We start from the raw sequence: 20343 nt of genomic DNA on the forward strand, positions 1-20343 counted from the left end.
AATATTTTGATTTTTTTGCTCCATCAGATTCCAGATATTCAAATAGTTGTATCTCGGTCAAATATTGTCTGCTAACAAACAATACACCAATGGAAAGCTTAGTAATTCAGTTTTCATGTGATTTATAAATCTCAATTTTGAAAAATGTACACTGAAGACTGGTTTTGTGATCCAGGGTCACACTAAGACAAGTGTGTGCCTTACCCAGCCGTATATAGAGCACGTACTGCACTGCCTCTCTGGGTTGTGTATACAGGATGCTGCCCCTCATGCTCAGCCACATGATGGCGCTCTCACAGATCAGACAGCTGACCAGGATGCCTAGGTAACCCCGACCATGATCCACCAGCGTTACTGAGCAAGATTGCTCTAAACTGTATGGCAGCCCAAAGAGAACCACGGACAGAACCACAAGCCTGCCGGAAGAGCACAGCAACAGCATCACATGAACGTACACATATAAGAAATCTGACATTTATGACAAGATGTGCATTAAAATGATTTCCAATATACAAATAAACCCGTTGGGAAATTTCATATTTCAAATTTCTGTTCCACAAAAAAAATTAATTTGGTTTATAAAGCACCAAAGATTACGTCATGCAATCAATATTTTATCTGCGTACTTAATTATTCTTGTGCTGATACAGAGAATTATGGTAATTCTAGTTTGGTTGCAGGAGTCTGTCACCTCAAAACACAAAAATAAGCATCGTTTTGTTCTTTATTGTCAGTTGGCAAAATGTGTATGAAATAAACAGAACTGTTAATAACAATTAACAACTTATATTGGTGGTCAGTGCCAAAAATTTAGAAAAAAACAATTTGTAAAATAGAAACCTAGAGTTTTATTATGATATTTATGCTGAAAAATGTAAAGAATCAAGTCCAGCTGTTTGTGATGTTGATGCAATTACACATGAAACATAAGCAGAATGGATCTGTGTACGAATGTTAAACTACTTCTTATGTAAACTCTAAACTGTTGTATTGATTAATCGCAATTAATCGTTTGACAGCACTAATATATATACATTAACTTTAATAACAAATATTTTACAAGTAAACAGCATACTAAAATATACTATATTTTAAAAGCTAAAAACTGTTTTAAATATTTGTGTACTTCAAATAAATAACTTGCATCATTGTGCAACTCATTCAAATTGTTGGGAGCTGCTATTATATCACAAGACAGAATGTCTAAATTAAGCCCTTAAACCTTCTGTTGAAGTCACAGTGCTTGCTCTAAGAGCTTATTCTTTACTGGTTTGATTGCTTAATTCGTGCATGAATGTAAAAGAACAAACTGTACAGACAAACACAAACACATACTGACTCACCATATGCAGTGTAGTAGGAACAGGAAGAAAGCCGGTAACACCAGGTCATCACTGCCGACTGACCAGCGTCGCCGAAACAGTACCATGCCCGGCATTACTGCCCTGAAACAAACATAAACACACCCCAGTTGTGAACTGCCTGACACACATGACTCACAAACACACACAGTAAGACTTCTCATTCACCACTTCTTCAATTCTGCAATAAAAGACGAGAGTAACACAAGGCCAAACGAGAAGAAGACTGAACACACGCACACACTAAAAGCATGGAAGTGCTTTTGCAGAAAAAAAACTCCTCAATTTACATTAGAAACAAAACAACAACGGCTTTTCACACATCAAAACACAGCATAGGATAACCATTATTGCGGTGATCGGTGATTTTAAAGAAATAGTTCACCAAAAAAATAAAATAAAAATTATATATATATATACAGTACAGACCAAAAGTTTGGACACACCTTCTCATTCAAAGAGTTTTCTTTATTTTCATGACTATGAAAATTGTAGATTCACACTTAAGGCATAAAAAATATGAATTAACACATGTGGAATTATACAGTATACATAACAAAAAAGTGTGTACTGTATATATACAAACAAATACTTCTGCAATATACTCACCCTTATTTCATGACAAAAACACCATTCAAATATCATTTCATTTTTGGGTGATCTATTTTTTAAATCAGCTTTATAATTGTGCATCAGAGACTGAAACTGAACCTGGTCTGATTGGAATAAGACACTAGAGAGAGAGGACTGAGGGAAATTATGAAAGAGGAAAAGAAGGGCAAAGAGGAAGCAACTCATGAGAATGACAACAGGAAAGAAATCAATATTTGTTAAGTGTAACGTGACTGAGAGTTTACTCATGCTAGCCTCAAGCATACAACTTACCTACTAGTTTTTTGTGAATGTGTTTAGGTAGTTGCCAGGACATTATGATGAAGTTATACATAGCTATACAGTTGCCAGAGTGTATAGGTGTTTACTAGGGCTTTGTTATCCAGTTGCTAGGGTGTTCTGGGTGGCCAGTGAATTGACATACAGTTGCTAGAGTGTTTAGGTGGTTACTAGGGAGTTGCTATGCAGTTGTTAGGGCGTTTTGGGTGGCCAGTGCATTGCTATACAGTTGCTAGAGTGTTTAGGTGGTTACCAGGGCATTGCTATGCAGATGTTAGGGCGTTTTGGGTGGCCAGTGTATTGCTATACAGTTGCTAGAGTGTTTAGGTGGTTACTAGGACATTGCTATGCTGTTGATAAGATGTTTTGGGTGGCCAGTGCATTAGTGCTATAGTAGGGCGTTGCTATGATGAAATTAGGCTGTTCTGGGTGGTTGCTAGGGCAATGTTATATGGTTGCTAGGAGGTCTTTGGTGGGTGCCAGGGCATTTTTGTGTGGTTGTTAGGTTGTTCTTGCTGTCAAGGGCATTGCCATGCAGTTGCTAGGTTGTTTAGGATGTTGCCATGATGTTGCTATATCGTTGAAATGCTGTGGAAGAAATGGCATTGCTAAGCACTTGTTAGGGTGTTCAGGATGGTTGTTCGGGTGTTTCACTGCAGTTGTTAGGGTGTTCAGGGTGTTTTTCGGGGTGTTGCAGTGCAGTTGTTAGGGTGTTCAGGATGGTTGTTTGGGTTTTGCACTGCATTTATTAGGGTGTTAAATGTTGTTAGGGTGTTGTACTGCAGTTGTTAGGGTGTTCAGGGTTGTTAGGGTGTTTTACTGCAGTTATTAAGATGTTGAGGGTGGTTTTCTATGTATTGCACTGCAGTTGTTAGGGTGTCCAGGATGGTGGTTTTGCACTGCAGTTGTTAGGGTGTTCAGGGTGGTTTTCCGGGTGTTGCACTGCAATTGTTAGGGTGTCCAGGTTGATCAGATATTGTGCTGAAGTTGTTAGGATGTTCAGTGGTTTGCAGGGTGTTGCAGTTCAGATGTTACGGTGTTTAGGATGGTTGGTAAATGGCCCAAGGAAAAGAATGTTTTGTTCAAATCTCTGAGCTTAAGTTTGAGCAACAGTATTAATGCATGCCTCAGCAATCACCAGTAGCTACAAGACAAAAACAAACAGAGAGAGAGAAAAAGAGAGTCTTGCGATTGTGAAGGAGGATTACTGATGGTTTCCATGGATACCGCTTTCAGTCCAGACACTGTAAAGCTCTGACCCAGCAAAATTTCATTGTGTGGCAAAATCGCACAATTTACAACACAAATCTCTATCAAACCATTTCATCGGACAACAGGTACTTTCAGTGAACACGGATAATGTTCTGTGTTCTGGGGACAAAACTACATGGCTGATGTGATGGCCACATGTTCGGTTGATCTTTTTGTGGATCGGGGTAAAGGGAAACGCCCTGGCAAAGCACTTCCCCAAAACATTTGTGCTTTTTAGTGGGTGGTGTGGAGCAAAGGTTCAAGTCAACATGAAATCAACATTTACTTCGTTCTTCCATGGTTTATTGGTTTTAATATCCAAGTTTTTTCAAATCCCAAACCAAAACCAATCTTAACACTCAGATCACTGATGATTGTTTTATCCGAAGCCAAACTTTTACAATTTTACCATTTCAAATCCATTTTTAAGATTTCACCCCAAAATCAGTGCAGAAATCATGCAAACATGTTCATATTTTGTCTTTGATTTTAAACATTCCATAAAAGACAGAATGTTCACACTAGGCATACATACACACTCATTCGAAGCAGACATAAATCCACAAACACAAACACACACACTGCAGGTGGAGCTGGAAGATGTTGAAAGAGCCGAGTGGGCGGCAGTGAAAGTGAAACATGATGAGGATGCAGGGTAAAGGAGGACTAGCATGAAAATTAGGAGAAATAAGACAGAAGGCAAGCGAGAGCAAGGGTGAGTGAAGGAGGAAGAGAGAGAGGGAAGGAAGAATCTGGAGCAAGAGATGAGAAGAGAGGAGAGGCAGGGGAGAGTGGGTGTGTGTAGCACATGGTCCTCAATCTAAAAAAAGGACGAGAGTGGTTGAAGCCAAGCTCAGAGTATGGATGGGCGAGATGAAAAGGAGAAAAGACAGAGAAAGGAGGTTGCGGCTACACAGAGATGGTGAAAACACAACAAGGACATTTCACTGGAGAAATTAAAGAGACGGAAAATGAGTCAAGTAGGGATAAACCCATTTGATATTAGAAATCTGGTTGATATTAACTAAAAACTTTTCAACTTGCATGTTAAAGCTCAGTGCCCGGTTGCATGAAACTCCTTAAGCTAATAAATCCCTTAGATATAAGGTTAAGGGTACCCTTAGTGAAACTTGGGTTGCAATAAAAAACCCTAAGGGTTTCCTTAAGGAACTTAAAGGAACACTCCACCGTTTTTTGAAATAGGGCTTATTCACATTATTTCCTACATTTAGATAGGTGGGCAAATGCATTTTTGTGTCAGTGCATGCATTGTTTTAGTTTGACTGGGTCGGCGTTAGCTTAGCTTAGCACAATGAATGGAATCCTTTGTTGCCAGCTAGCATGGCCTGAGTAAAAGTGATCAAAAAATTTTAAAAAACCCACCTAATTACTTCTTGTGGCCTGCGTATTCACAACGAGTACAAATAGCGATCCAGATTAACACTAGGCAGATATTGACTTGGGACTATATTATGGGGAAGCACAGGCGAAGCACTGCTACTTCGGTGCAGAGATATCACGCAACACATGAAATCCCACGAATTCCGTCAACATAGCGGCGTGCAACGCGTAAAAAAAAAACAGAAGAAGAAGAACATACCGGCGTGACCTGCACCGAGTGTCTTCGCTTTTGGATGATTTATTTTGAGAAGTTACAGCAAACATGGTTATTACCTGCATAGCAAAAGGTTGTGAGAACAAGCAAAGGACATACACGAATGTAATGTTTCACAGAATTCCACCTAATGTGGAACTGAGAAATAAATGGCTAGCAGCTCTGGAGATCTGTAGTTCAACGCCTCTCAACAAAATAAAGCAGTATCGTGTTTGCGAAGAACATTTTGCACCAGAGGACTACTTTGAAAACACAGGAAGAACAAAGTGCACATGTAAGTTGTCTTTTATTTCTCTTCCTATATAACCTATATTGCCTGTGAAAACATCAACTCTATGTGAATACAGCTATAATATGGGTCGATCTATACATGCGTCATGATTAAAATAATCACTTACTCTGTGGACAGCTGTCCATTTGGTCCATTCGGCGTGGGGCGTTTTTTCCAGTTCACTTTGTCACACCGGAAAAAAAATCGAGTACTGCAGAATGGATCAGCGCCGTGAAATCCTCTGTAGATGTGACACAACTTCGGGCACGCTCATCTTGATCTGACGTGTTGAGCCGGGTCATCAATGGCAAAAACATGTCCCACCCTCTACAGCATAGACACTCTATTTCCGTCGGCATAGATTGGCATATTCCCCCACATTCACACCACCAGTTCATGTTGGCTCTCATCACGAGCGATCGCAACCTCCTCCTCCTGTCGTTCTATTTCCAAAGCACGCAGCTCGTCTTCTGTAAACTCTGGTTCAAATAGGTATGGTTCTGGTTCTTGACTGTCTGAGAAGTCACCCTCTTCGTCTCTCTCAAAATCAGCCATGTTCATCGCCATTCGTGTACTGTAAGGAAAATAGCCAGGCAGCTACTATTCACGCCGGTATGTTGACGGAAGTCGTGGGATTTCATGTGTTGCATGATATCTCTGCACCGAAGTAGCAGTGCTTCGCCTAAGCAGCAGTGCTTCGCCTGTGCTTCCCCATAATATAGTCCCAAGTCAATATCTGCCTAGGAAATCGCCTAGTGTTAATCTGGATCGCTATTTGTACTCGTTGTGAATACGCAGGCCACAAGAAGTAATTAGGTGGGTTTTTTAAATTTTTTTGATCACTTTTACTCAGGCCATGCTAGCTGGCAACAAAGGATTCCATTCATTGTGCTAAGCTAAGCTAACGCCGACCCAGTCAAACTAAAACAATGCATGCACTGACACAAAAATGCATTTGCCCACCTATCTAAATGTAGGAAATAATGTGAATAAGCCCTATTTCAAAAAACGGTGGAGTGTTCCTTTAAGGCTGTTATTAAGTTTTTCCCCTTAATTATCTAAGTGTTCCCTTAAGCGTTGCTACAAAATCCTTAGTGACCATTTCACCTTAATAAATTTAAGGGTACAAAACAGCTCCCTTAAGTCAACTTAAACTCAAAATACGATGTCTGATTTAGTGTTAATTGAAGAGGAGGAAATACCAAGGCGTGTTTTTAATGATCGTAATAATCCCTTGGAGACGATGAATGGTTGATGAAAGGCTGAAAAGTATTATTATTATTATTATAACCACTAACGAAAACAATAATTGCCTTTTCGTCCTCTGTCCAGTTTGGTTTACGTTTTTTTTGTTTTCTGTTATGTTTGTACTCTCCATAGCAAAAATACATTAATACAAGTGTGATTTTACCAAGAGTTTGGCTTTGTGATTCGTTATGATCTGTTTACTGTTAGCGGTAGTAACTATAGCAACCGCGGCGATCTTTGCCATATGTTGTCAGAAACTAATGTGAAATGCTTAGTATAAACACTTAGGCAAGGGTGACAGTTAAGAGGTTTCTTGCAACGCTCTTAATGAAATCCCTTACCTCAGGGATTTTTTCTCCCTCAGGAAAACCCTCACTTACGGAGTTTTATGCAACCGGGCACAGATTTTTATAGGGCTGGGCAAATTGATTTTATAGTTCAATTTGATTCCAATGCAGATGCATATGATTCGATTTACTGAGAATATTTAATATTTTGGGTCAAGTACATGTAACTTTTTAAGCAAAAAAAAAAAAAACATGGTTTAAACTATATACAGGAAACCCTTTTGGTGCATTACGTGATACATGATATTACAAATCATGTGGGTGTCGCTGTTAGACAGTGTTTTCTCTACTTCCTGTTGGCCTTCTGTAGCAAATCGTAGCTCCGTGTAGCTGTTTTTATTTTATTTTTTCTCTAGAATCTTTATCTTACTATCACTCTCTGTTTTTTAAAGTAGTAAAATATAACTTAATTCACACCATATTTCTGATATTATTGATCAATCTTAACGGATTAACTTTGATCGTTCACTTTTACTTTATATCCATGAGTGCAGTACACCTGCAAAGCGTTAGCACTCGTTAGCTTGTCATTAGCGTTTTCATTCGAACCTATCGCTGTTTTCTTTTCTCCTCTCGCTCCAGTTTTTCACAAGTTCATCAAACAACCGCAGTAAGAATTTTCATCAAGCACGGTGAGTAATGGCACCTCCTGTCATTGTTACTTGCACCTCTTGCCACATGTACAGTTTATCTATCTCTGTCGCTGATGAGGGATTCACATGTGATAAATGCAGGGAAATAGTTAGGCTGACAGAGAAGATTTCAGAATTAGAGACACGCATCCAAAATTTAATTGAGGACAGTAAGAATGTTAGGGCTCTAGATATGGCTTTGGATGCGTCTAGCTCAGGGATTCCTGTACATTGTTCGGTTCCGGAAACAGAGCCCCTGCAGCAGGGCAACTGGGTGACGGTGAGGCAGCGTAGTCGTGGGTCAAAACACCGCTCCTCTGTTCTAATCAAAACATTAAACAGGTTCTCCCCACTCAGTGATGCACCCACTGAGAAACCTGATGAAAGTGCTCTAGTTATTGGTGATTCTATTGTACGGAACGTGAATATAGAGACACCAGCCACCATAGTCAAATGTTTACCGGGAGCCAGAGCGCCTGACATCTTGGCAAATTTAAAAGTGCTGGCTAATGCTAAACGTAAATACAGTAAGATTGTTATTCATGCCGGCGCTAATGATGTTCGACTTCGCCAGTCGGAGATCACTAAAAATAACATTAAAGAGGTGTGTGAACTTGCAAGCACGATGTCAGACACTGTAATATGCTCTGGTCCCCTCCCTGCTTACCGTGGTGACGAGATGCATAGCAGATTGTCATCACTCAATGGCTGGATGTCTAAGTGGTGCCCACAGAATAACATAGGTTTCATAGACAATTGGACGAGCTTTTGGGGCAGACCTGACCTGTTTAAAAGAGATGGTCTTCATCCCTCCTGGGGTGGCGCCACTCTTCTCTCTAGAAATATGGCAAATAGTCTTAGTGTTTATACTTGACTAACTGGGGCCCAGGTCAGGAGGCAGACGGACTGGCTAAACCGACCGTCTGCTAGCTGCCTCCCGTCACAGAGGTCAGTTAATTCTCAGCACATAGAGACTTTTTCACCTAGATATCACACTATAGAGACTGTGTCTGTTCCCCGAACTAGAAAAAACAAAAAACGTCCAAACCAAGTTAAGATTAACAATTTAATTGAGGTTCAACAAATAAAAAACAGAAGCAATATGGATAAACAAATGATAAAGCTTGGCTTATTGAATATCAGATCCCTTTCTACGAAAACACTTTTTGTAAATAATATGATCACTGATCATAATATAGATGTACTATGTTTGACAGAAACCTGGCTAAAACCTGATGATTACATTATTTTAAATGAGTCCACCCCCCAAGATTACTGTTATAAACATGAGCCGCGTCTAAAAGGCAAAGGTGGAGGTGTTGCTTCAATTTAAAACAACGTTTTCAGGAATTCTCAGAGGGCAGGCTTCAAGTATAACTCGTTTGAAGTAATGGTGCTTCATATAACATTATCCAGAGAAACAAATGTTAATGATAAATCCCCTGTTATGTTTGTACTGGCTACTGTATACAGGCCACCAGGGCACCATACAGACTTTATTAAAGAGTTTGGTGATTTTACATCCGAGTTAGTTCTGGCTGCAGATAAAGTCTTAATAGTTGGTGATTTTAATATCCATGTTGATAATGAAAAAGATGCATTGGGATCAGCATTTATAGACATTCTGGACTCTATTGGTGTTAGACAACACTTTCAGGACCTACTCATTGTCGAAATCATACTCTAGATTTAATACTGTCACATGGAATTGATGTTGATGGTGTTGAAATTATTCAGCCAAGTGATGATATCTCAGATCATTATTTAGTTCTGTGCAAACTTCATATAGCCAAAATTGTAAATTCTACTTCTTGTTACAAGTATGGAAGAACCATCACTTCTAACACAAAAGACTGCTTTTTAAGTTATCTTCCTGATGTAACCAAATTCCTTAGCATATCCAAAACCTCAGAACAACTTGATGATGTAACAGAAACTATGGACTCTCTCTTTTCTAGCACTTTAAATACAGTTGCTCCTTTACGCTTAAGGAAGGTTAAGGAAAACAGTTTGACAACATGGTATAATGAGCATACTCGCACCCTAAAGAGAGCAGCCCGAAAAATGGAGCGCAGCTGGAGGAAAACAAAACTAGAGGTATTTCGTATTGCTTGGCGGGAAAGTAACATATCCTACAGAAAAGCATTAAAAACTGCTAGATCCGATTACTTTTCTTCTCTTTTAGAAGAAAACAAACATAACCCCAGGTATTTATTCAATACAGTGGCTAAATTAACGAAAAATAAAGCCTCAACAAGTGTGGACATTTCCCAACACCACAGCAGTAATGACTTTATGAACTACTTCTAAAATTGATACTATTAGAGATAAAATTGCAACCATTCAGCCGTCAGCTACAGTATCACATCAGACAGTGCACTATAGACCCCCTGAGGAACAGTTCCACTCATTCTCTACTACAGGAGAGGAAGAATTGTATAAACTTGTTAAATCATCTAAACCAACAACATGTATGTTAGACCCTATACCATCTAAGCTCCTAAAAGAGGTGCTTCCAGAAGTCATAGATCCTCTTCTGACTATTATTAATTCCTCATTGTCATTAGGATATGTCCCCAAAACCTCCAAACTGGCTGTTATTAAGCCTCTCATCAAAAAACCACAACTTGACCCCAAAGAACTAGTTAATTATAGACCAATCTCGAATCTCCCTTTTCTGTCCAAGATACTAGAAAAGGTGGTATCCTCACAATTATATTCCTTCTTAGAGAAAAATGGTATATGTGAGGATTTCCAGTCAGGATTTAGACCGTATCATAGTACTGAGACTGCTCTCCTTAGAGTTACAAATGATCTGCTCTTATCATCTGATCGTGGGTGTATCTCTCTATTAGTTTTATTGGATCTTAGTGCTGCGTTTGACACAATTGACCACAACATTCTTTTGCATAGACTTGAACACTTTGTTGGCATCAGTGGAAGTGCATTAGCATGGTTTAAATCGTACTTATATGACCGCCATCAGTTCGTAGCAGTGAATGAAGATGTATCCTATCGATCACAAGTGCAGTGTGGAGTACCTCAAGGCTCAGTACTAGGGCCGCAACTCTTCATGCTTTATATGTTACCCTTGGGAGATATCATCAGGAAACATGGTGTTAGCTTTCACTGTTATGCTGATGATACTCAGCTCTATATTTCTTCGCAGCCCGGTGAAACACACCAATTTGAAAAACTAATGGATTGCATAGTCGATATAAAAAACTGGATGACGAGTAATTTCTTACTGCTAAATTCTGAAAAAACAGAGGTGTTAATTATAGGACCTAAAAACTCTGCTTGTAATAACCTAGAACACTGTCTAAGACTTGATGGTTGCTCTGTCAATTCTTCGTCATCAGTTAGGAACCTAGGTGTGCTATTTGATCGCAATCTTTCCTTAGAAAGCCACGTTTCTAGCATTTGTAAAACTGCATTTTTCCATCTCAAAAATATATCTAAATTACGGCCTATGCTCTCAATGTCAAATGCAGAAATGTTAATCCATGCATTTATGACCTCAAGGTTAGATTATTGTAATGCTTTATTGGGTGGTTGTTCTGCACGCTTAGTAAACAAACTACAGCTAGTCCAAAATGCAGCAGCAAGAGTTCTTACTAGAACCAGAAAGTATGACCATATTAGCCCGGTCCTGTCAACACTGCACTGGCTCCCTATCAAGCATCGTATAGATTTTAAAATATTGCTTATTACTTATAAAGCCCTGAATAATTTAGCACCTCAGTATTTGAATGAGCTCCTTTTACATTATAATCCTCTACGTCCGCTACGTTCTCAAAACTCAGGCAATTTGATAATACCTAGAATATCAAAATCAACTGCGGGTGGCAGATCCTTTTCCTATTTGGCGTCTAAACTCTGGAATAACCTACCTAACATTGTTCGGGAGGCAGACACACTCTTGCAGTTTAAATCTAGATTAAAGACCCATCTCTTTAACCTGGCATACACATAACATACTAATATGCTTTTATTATCCAGATCCGTTAAAGGATTTTTAGGCTGCATTAATTAGGTCAACCGGAACCGGAAACACTTCCCATAACACCCTATGTACTTGCTACATCATTAGAAGAATGGCATCTATGCTAATATTTGTCTGTTTCTCTCTTGTTCCGAGGTCACCGTGGCCACCAGATCCAGTCTGTGTCCAGATCAGAGTGTCACTGCAGTCACCCGGATCCAGTACGTATCCAGACCAGATGGTGGATCAGCACCTAGAAAGGACCCTCCGCTGAAAGACAGCGGAGACCAGGACAACTAGAGCCCCAGATACAGATCCCCTGTAAAGACCTTGTCTCAGAGGAGCACCAGGACAAGACCACAGGAAACAGATGATTCATCTGCACAATCTGACTTTGCTGCAGCCTGGAATTGAACTACTGGTTTCGTCTGGTCAGAGGAGAACTGGCCCCCCAACTGAGCCTGGTTTCTCCCAAGGTTTTTTTTCTCCATTCTGTCACCGATGGAGTTTCAGTTCCTTGCCGCTGTCGCCTCTGGCTTGCTTAGTTGGGGACACTTCATCTACAGCGATATCGTTGACTTGATTGCAAATAAATGCACAGACACTATTTAACTGAACAGAGATGACATAACTGAATCCAATGATGAACTGCCTTTAACTATCATTTTTGCATTATTGACACTGTTTTCCTAATGAATGTTGTTCAGTTGCTTTGACGCAATGTACTTTGTTTAAAGCGCTATATAAATAAAGGTGACTTTGACTTTGACTTTGAAAAACTATTACATTTTATTGAAAACAAACTAATAAATATTCAATTGCTATTTTTTTTTTGATGTTATAATTAACACAAATTAAAATAAAAACTGAAATTATTCAAAATTGCTAATTGTTTCTCCAATTTGTTGAAGGCTCAATGAATAAATGAAGACTGTCATGGAAACTTACACTAAATAAGACATTTCTTTTGTGTTATAACTAGTAGTAACTCTTGAACTAAACCGATGGCAACGGCGATCAGTCATGCCACATTAAAAAGCATCAAAAATACATGTATTATTAAAATTTCATGATAAATCTGAATTAACAACAGCCCTACAATATTGTTTTTTGTTTTTTTTTTGGTAAAAATCAACCATCAAAATATACTGCAGAAAACACTTCCAAGAGCTCCTGACAAGAACAAATTGACTATGAGAATCATTTGTGATCCTGGACCACAAAACCAGTCTTAAGTCACTGGGGTATATTTTTAGCAATAGCTAAAAAAAACATTGTATGGGTCAAAATTATCGAATTTTCTTTTATGCCAAAAATCAATAGGATATTAAGTAAAGATTAGTGGTCGACTGACATTGTTTTTTTTGACAGGTTTTTGATATATATACATTTTATTTTATGTATTTTTTTTATTAATATTTAAGAAATTTGAAATCATTTGACAATTGATTTAAAAAAATAAATGTGTAAAATAAAATACTTATACTTTAGATGACAAAGTATTTTTCACAAATAAATAAATATTTAATAAAAATATAATTAAAAAGTAAGTAAACACCATAACCAACAGGACACTCAGTATTCTGGAAACAGAATACATGCCATATAGACAGCCATGAAAGACAGCGGAGACCAGGACAACTAGAGCCCCAGATACAGATCCCCTGTAAAGACCTTGTCTCAGACGACCACTGGGACAAGAACACAAGAAACTGATGATTCTTCTGCACAATCTGATTTTGCTGCAGCCTGGAATTGAACTACTGGTTTCGTCTGGTCAGAGGAGAACTGGCCCCCCAACTGAGCCTGGTTTCTCCCAAGGTTTTTTTCTCCATTCTGTCACCGATGGAGTTTCAGTTCCTTGCCGCTGTCGCCTCTGGCTTGCTTAGTTGGGGACATTTCATCTACAGCGATATCGTTGACTTGATTGCAAATAAATGTACAGACACTATTTAAACTGAACAGAGATGACATCACTGAATTCAATGATGAACTGCCTTTAACTGTCATTTTGCATTATTGACACACTGTTTTCTTAATGAATGTTGTTCAGTTGCTTTGACGCAATGTATTTTGTTTAAAGCGCTATATAAATAAAGGTGACTTGACTTGACTTGACACACAGGCTGATTGTCACACAGAGAACACGCGAACATGCTGGTCTGGATACATTTACACACTTCACAAGATCTCACAGCTATATTCGACCAAGTTTGCAAGGTTTGTGAAATTAAATGTTCATTAGTCATTCAAATATTTGTTTAAATGATATAAGTGCGTATTTGCTTAATGCTGACGGCAAACGAAAAATTATTATTATGTTTGCCTTTCTATTAATAATAAAAGCAATATTTTTTGTATACATTAATTCCTTTGTTTAACCGTTCTATCAGATTATTAGACAAAATTCTATCCGTATTAGACAGAACTGTTAATTACGACTGCAAACAAGACGGAGAATGTGAGCTGTGTGCGCTCATGCACTGCCTTTCTCAGCGCGCCATCAAAATAAATGTCCCGCCTCGAACACATCGGTCAAGCAGAAGAACTTATTTGGCATTTTCAAATATCGGCCGATATATCTGCCTTGGCAATTTATCGGTTGACCACTAGTAAAAATCATGTTCCATGAAGATATTTTGTAAATTTCCTAACATAAATATATCAAACAGTAATTTCTGTTTAGTAATATGCATTGCTAAGAATTTATTTGGTCAACTTCAAAGGCAATTTTCTCAGTATTTAGATCTTTTTGCACCTTCAGATATTCAAATAACTGTATCTCAGCCAAATACTGTCAAATCCAAATAAACCATACATCAATGGAAAGGTTATTAGCCTATTATATGATCTATAAATCTCAAAAGGTTTTGTGGTCCAGGGTAAAATTTTTGTTAATTACAAAAACGTAGGAATGCACCAATCAGGATTTTTACGGCCAATAATAATGATTTTGTTTTGTCATCGAAACCATCCCAATCCCCATTATTTAGCCATTTTAAAATGGTCTGTTTTCCTTTAAAAAAAACTGCAGGTTGGTTAACTGATAATCAAATCAAGCTCAAAATATATTCATCTTAAATTTAAACTTTTTTAGGCCTAATAAAAACAAGTAGGTTCAAACTAAATGTTATATTTATTTAAAGTTTTTCTTAATTCATTTAATAAAGACATTTGATGAAGCACTTCTGCATGAAGTGATGGAAAATGTCTCTGAAAATGTCCCTAGTCTGGAAAATGTGCTGTTACTAAAGCCAAAAGTTATGAGGGAAAAATCATTATGTTTATGACTAACTGTAACTTAATGTGGAAAGAGTGAATGCAAAACATCATCAGAACCGAGAAAAAGGTGAGGGAAAAAAATAAACATGGTCGAATCTGGTCAATAATTGATACACTGGGTAAAAAAAAACTGGATGGTTTGAAGGTAAAAGTTTGTAAAGATGGCAACATTCAGCAACTGGCCCTAAAATGCAACAAATAGTGTTGACTTCATAATGGAAAATAGGGATTATGTATTGGCAACGAGTAGGGGGTGGAACGCAGCGTGTTGAAAATAAATAGGCCATGACGGGGGAAAAAGTGTGGAGTATGTGGCAAGGAGAATGAGAAAGACAGAGCAGAGCAGAGCAGGATCCAGTCAGCTGGTTGCTTTCATGCTGACTCCTTCTATCAACACTGAACTCATAGTAGGACTGAACATTTGCCTTTGTACACTCACACGGGACACGTTCTTGCATTCTGTCTGCGCTATTTTGCAATCATTGGTACATGTACACAGAGCAGATAGACGTCTTTGGTTGTTTTTCAGCATGTCACATCAAGTTAAAAATACTTCAACTTGGGACACACAGCCCATCATCTCAATTTGGTGGCGCAGCAAACACACACATTATAAAGTCGCTTTCACTTTGAAAAATCTTTTATTTTTTAACAGCAAAAATATAATATAGCTATTGATTTTTTATGCTTATCAAAATTTGCTTGGCTCGAAGTAAAAGTATAGTATAGTATAGTATAGTATAGTATAGTATAGTATAGTATAGTGTACTGTACTGTACTATAGTGTAGTCTACTGGACTGTAGTGTAGTGTAGTATACAGTAGTATAGTGTACTGTAGTGTAGTCTACTGGACTGTAGTGTAGTGTAGTATAGTATAGTATAGTATAGTATAGTGTACTGTAGTGTAGTGTAGTATAGAATAGTGTACTGTAGTGTACTGTACTGTAGTGTAGTGTAGTGTGGCATAGAATGGTATGTCTTGTTTACATCATTCACACATCGCTTCATGAGATGATTATCTAAGAGCACATCCTGTACCTTCCTCTTGTGTTGGGCTTGTGCATTTGTCTTTTTTTCTGATTTTCAAACATGATCAAGCTTGAATATTTGCACAATACTTTTGCATCAAATTAAAGGTTGTAACGCTATGATTTATCTCTGAGCTAGCTGGTTTGGTTAGAAATTCCTATGGAGAAAATACAAAGGAAATATATTTCCAGAAGCAAAGCCACAAAAAGTGGGCAGTCACTCCTGTGCTCTACTGCGTGTGCAAATTAGCAACTGTGACCTGTCAATTACTGTACCTTCAGACTGCCACGCCTTCTCAATAAATACCTGCCCTGTGACTATGCAAATGTCTCCATCAAATAATCGACTGTTTCTGTGGTTTAACTGCACTTGAGGATAGAAAATCCCATGACCTGCTTGTTTATGACAAGTGTTTCAAACAACCATCCTGTTGTAAGATGAGGTTTCGGATGACTTTAATGTCATGCAATCCTGATAAAGCCTCAGTTAAGCATCGGTGGGATATCATGACGCCCACTTACAAAGCCCCAAAAAAGTGCTTGAGCCACACTTGAAAACATCAAACTGTCATTGAATTATAGCAAAATAATAGCTTGTGAAAAGCTTGTAGAAGTACATCCAGCCTCGCTCAGTGGCCTTATTAATATGAATGATATGCTAATGCTTGTATTATGAGATTGTACATCCATAACACCTCATCCAAATGAGTCATAAATGAAAGCAGCCTGAAGTGTTGAGAAAATATTTTACTATTTTTTTTTCTGGTATCAGTGTTGTCCACCTCCAATGCTGACTATAATCAAACCTGTAGCGGCTAACAAGAAGATTTTTTATGCATATTAATAATAAACAACATCAAAACAATGAATGACAGCAAATATAATGCACACAAAATTGCTGAAACAAAATAAAATGTGACAGTAAATCTGTACAAAATATTTAATCTGCATGGCCATTATCAACCAGTTCATTGCTTCTGGGTATATTTTTGGACATAATGCCACACATATTCTTTGGAAGAAAACAGGAAGACAAATTAACCCTCAATACGGTGTCAAAGAATGTGAGAAGAAAAAACTAATGATACACGAGTAAACAAAAAAAGTTACAAACAATTACAAGACAGTGCAGAGAGAATGCATGGTCTCGTAATCAACATAAAGCACAAGAATATTTTTCCAACTATGGTTAGAAGCTTTATCGATCATGAATGCACTTTCACACATGCATGACAATAACACCAAAGAAAACATCAATCATCAGACTGATTCATACATGAATCACTTTACAACTCAAGACATTGACTGAAAAGCCTGACCGGAGATGGAAAAGCCGGCACTGCTGGGAATCCTGAATAATCCGGGTCCATTATAATCAATGTGAGGTGATGATTAACTCCCAGAGTCAATTATTTTAAAATCAAACCCAGATTTGTCTGAACAGGTTCACGCTGTGAGACGAACAATGTGCTGAAACAGACTGTTAAATTCAACCTGTTGAAATGAGGACAGATGACAATGACCCACATTATACTGGTCAACCACTAAAAGCAATCTAGATATTTGAAATATACTGTAGGATGCAATCAGTTATGTTAATAAAACTTCAGAGAGACTGACTTTTGCATGGTTCTGCAATTTTTTTCAACGCCAAATAAAAGACAAAGAAAGAGCTGTAATAAAAATTATCTCAGCCCTGAAGATCTATGCATTGCTCAATAATATATTACAGAAGCTAATACAATTTTAAACAATTTGGCTATATATCTCTAGGCCACATACAATCTCTTGCTGTTCTTTCTTTCTTTTTTTTTTGGTGACAGACAGCAGGATGTTGAGGGGACAATATCCCTGTTGTTCTTGCAGAGAGCTGTATTTTTAGAGAACATTTGCCTGCATCATATTACAGAGACTGGATATCATATACACACGACAAATTCCACACCATCAATGTTTTATCACAACACAGATCTGCAAACATGAAAAGGTGGTGAACTGCTAGACTAAAGATCAAACACGAACACTGGATCTCATTCAAGAATCATGAGCAAACTGAATGGTTCATAAACCATTCTCATTTATATTATTTCATTCCGTTTGTGTTTTATTAATGAGGCCCAATGGCAGTAATTACAAAACTAGCTATTTTTTTTACTTCCATCTGCTGTAACCCCCCCCCCCCCAAAAAAAAACAGTGTTTTATTAAATAGTTGGAAATTATTTCTATTTTATTTTCAGTAAATTTCAATTAAGTTTTAGGTATAATAAAGGTATAATTTATAATTAATGTATTAAGATGTATAATATTTAATTAACATTTTGTTTATAGTTTTTAGTATTTCTGCAATCACTGTACAGGATGCACCAGAGGAAGTGCACGGCAATCTTGCAATCATTTCCTAAGTCTGTCTATTGCATCACAGTGAGCAGTTAACAGTTACTCTTTATAAACTGTATAATCCTACAAAGGACATCCTTTGATTGGACGATTGTTTATGCCTCTCTTCACTAGCTAATCACAAGTGTGTTCAATACAGTCCAATATGGAAGGTAAGCCTGCTTCAGAAGACCAAATGAAGCCTCCAGGCAATTTCAAGACCACATCTAGAACTCAGCCTTTGACTGAATAATAATAGAGTTGTTTTGCTTGTTCTTCATGGGGGATGGTGGAGAAGTAGGGCTGCACGATGGTTAAATTATTTTGTGATTTAATACATTTATCACATATATCAAATTATGAAAACTGGTAAACCTTCAGAAGCATCTCTTAAAAGTGAAAACTGCGAAACTCCATTACTTCCAATAATTCCAAATTATGATGACGTTTTTCTCTATATAAAATGTAATATATTGTATTGTCTCACAGATGTTGCATATCCATTTATTCAGGAGGCACAATTGCATATTTGATATTTGAGATTTGCATTTGGATTTATTAATAAGCCTTGTGAGGAAACATGGCTGTCTTGAACTTTCATTTGATTATATTGAAATAGTAGATATTTTAAAGCCATGTCAGCAGCATGTCTGAGGCTATTTTCATAGCAAAAACTGTGTTGTCCATTTTCTTCCAGCTGAGTTGTAAATAATGTAATACCGGTAAATCAGAATAAAATTAAATAGAAAAATACAATATATTTAAAAAACATACATATACATATACACATATATATATATATACACATATATATATATATATACACACACACATATATATATATATATATATATAAACATTTTCTGAAAGATTTAATTAAACAAGTCCTTATGAGATCTTACTAAATAAAAATGTTGCTTGCATTAAAAGCATTGCAGTCAAATAAGATATGCATGTTTTATATAAAAGAGAAGGTCTTGCAGAACAAGTTGGACCTTCACTTTTCACAAGAAAGTTATGATATTTCCAAGGGAAACTAAACCATAAAAACAGTATGGTGTGATATGATTTCATCCATCTGAAATAAATTGGATTGAAAAAAAGTGGGCATTTCATACAAGAATTTAGCCATGCTTGAAGTTTCTGAAAAATAATATATGTATTAAAAATGAAAGCACAAATTTAATAGCCTGTTGACTTTTAAGGCACTTTTGCAGGCATTAGTGATAAAAAAAAACTATATTTTGCCCAGGCAAATTAATCATCTGATATTTGGCCATATCTGCATTCATTTTGATTAATGTAAGCAATCATTATACCTAGATTCAACAGTTGTTATCGACAGACAGTGCTGATTTTCTGCTTTCATTTTAGAAGCAGTTTTCTGTGCAACGTATTTCCCCATATTGTCAGTCATCAGCCACTTTGCTCATTATGGATATCAACCACTGAAAATCCCATAATCGGTTGATAATCTGTTAAAATATGGCTCAAGGGTTAAAACAGCAAAACAACACATACACAGAATGATACTAAAACATGCTCTTTGTCCATATACAAAAAGCTGCACTCAGTAATTAACAGCAATTTCCTCTGACAGCAAACATGCATTTGCTGGACCCTTCAAACCATTGATGGGCTTCATCCAGCCTCGAAGATACAACCTCTCCATTAAGAATTAAAAGCCTCTGGTTCAGAACTTCACTCTCCTTTTCACACTAAGTGTGTGTGCAGTAGACATGAAGATCCGCAATACTGCTGTAAAAAAGCTCAGGTCATCCTGAACAAGAGTCACAAGACAGACATCCTCACCGGCAATGAAATGAAATAACATACTCTTAACTCACCCCATTATAATGTAATCAATTGGGCATGTACCAGAAATACTGGGTGTGCTCACATGCCTGCAGTATTGCAAAACTATTCCTTCACAAATGCACGGTTATTCATGCAGGCTGTGAAGGTATGACCTTAAAAACGACTGAAATGTAGAAAGCTCATGCAAGAATCTAATGTACTTCCAAGAGTACCATGTTAGTACCACTGTACACTAC

The 20343-nt window shown here is 37.4% G+C and overlaps 1 protein-coding gene across 2 annotated transcripts in view; it reads right to left on the bottom strand.

Moving 5' to 3' along the window:
• LOC132117778 (diacylglycerol lipase-alpha-like) overlaps positions 1–20343 on the bottom strand; it is a 45362-nt gene that overhangs the window by 23809 nt on the left and 1210 nt on the right. For both annotated transcript variants that reach the window (XM_059527087.1, XM_059527095.1), the window contains exons 2-3: positions 1344–1445; positions 205–416 (exon numbers count right to left, since the gene is read on the bottom strand). In XM_059527087.1, the coding sequence (XP_059383070.1) occupies positions 205–416; positions 1344–1438 (307 nt within the window). In that variant the 5' untranslated portion in view covers positions 1439–1445. The remainder of the gene's footprint in view (positions 1–204; positions 417–1343; positions 1446–20343) is intronic.

This window comes from Carassius carassius, chromosome 3 (assembly GCF_963082965.1).
Source record: "Carassius carassius chromosome 3, fCarCar2.1, whole genome shotgun sequence".
Classification (NCBI taxonomy): domain Eukaryota; kingdom Metazoa; phylum Chordata; class Actinopteri; order Cypriniformes; family Cyprinidae; genus Carassius; species Carassius carassius.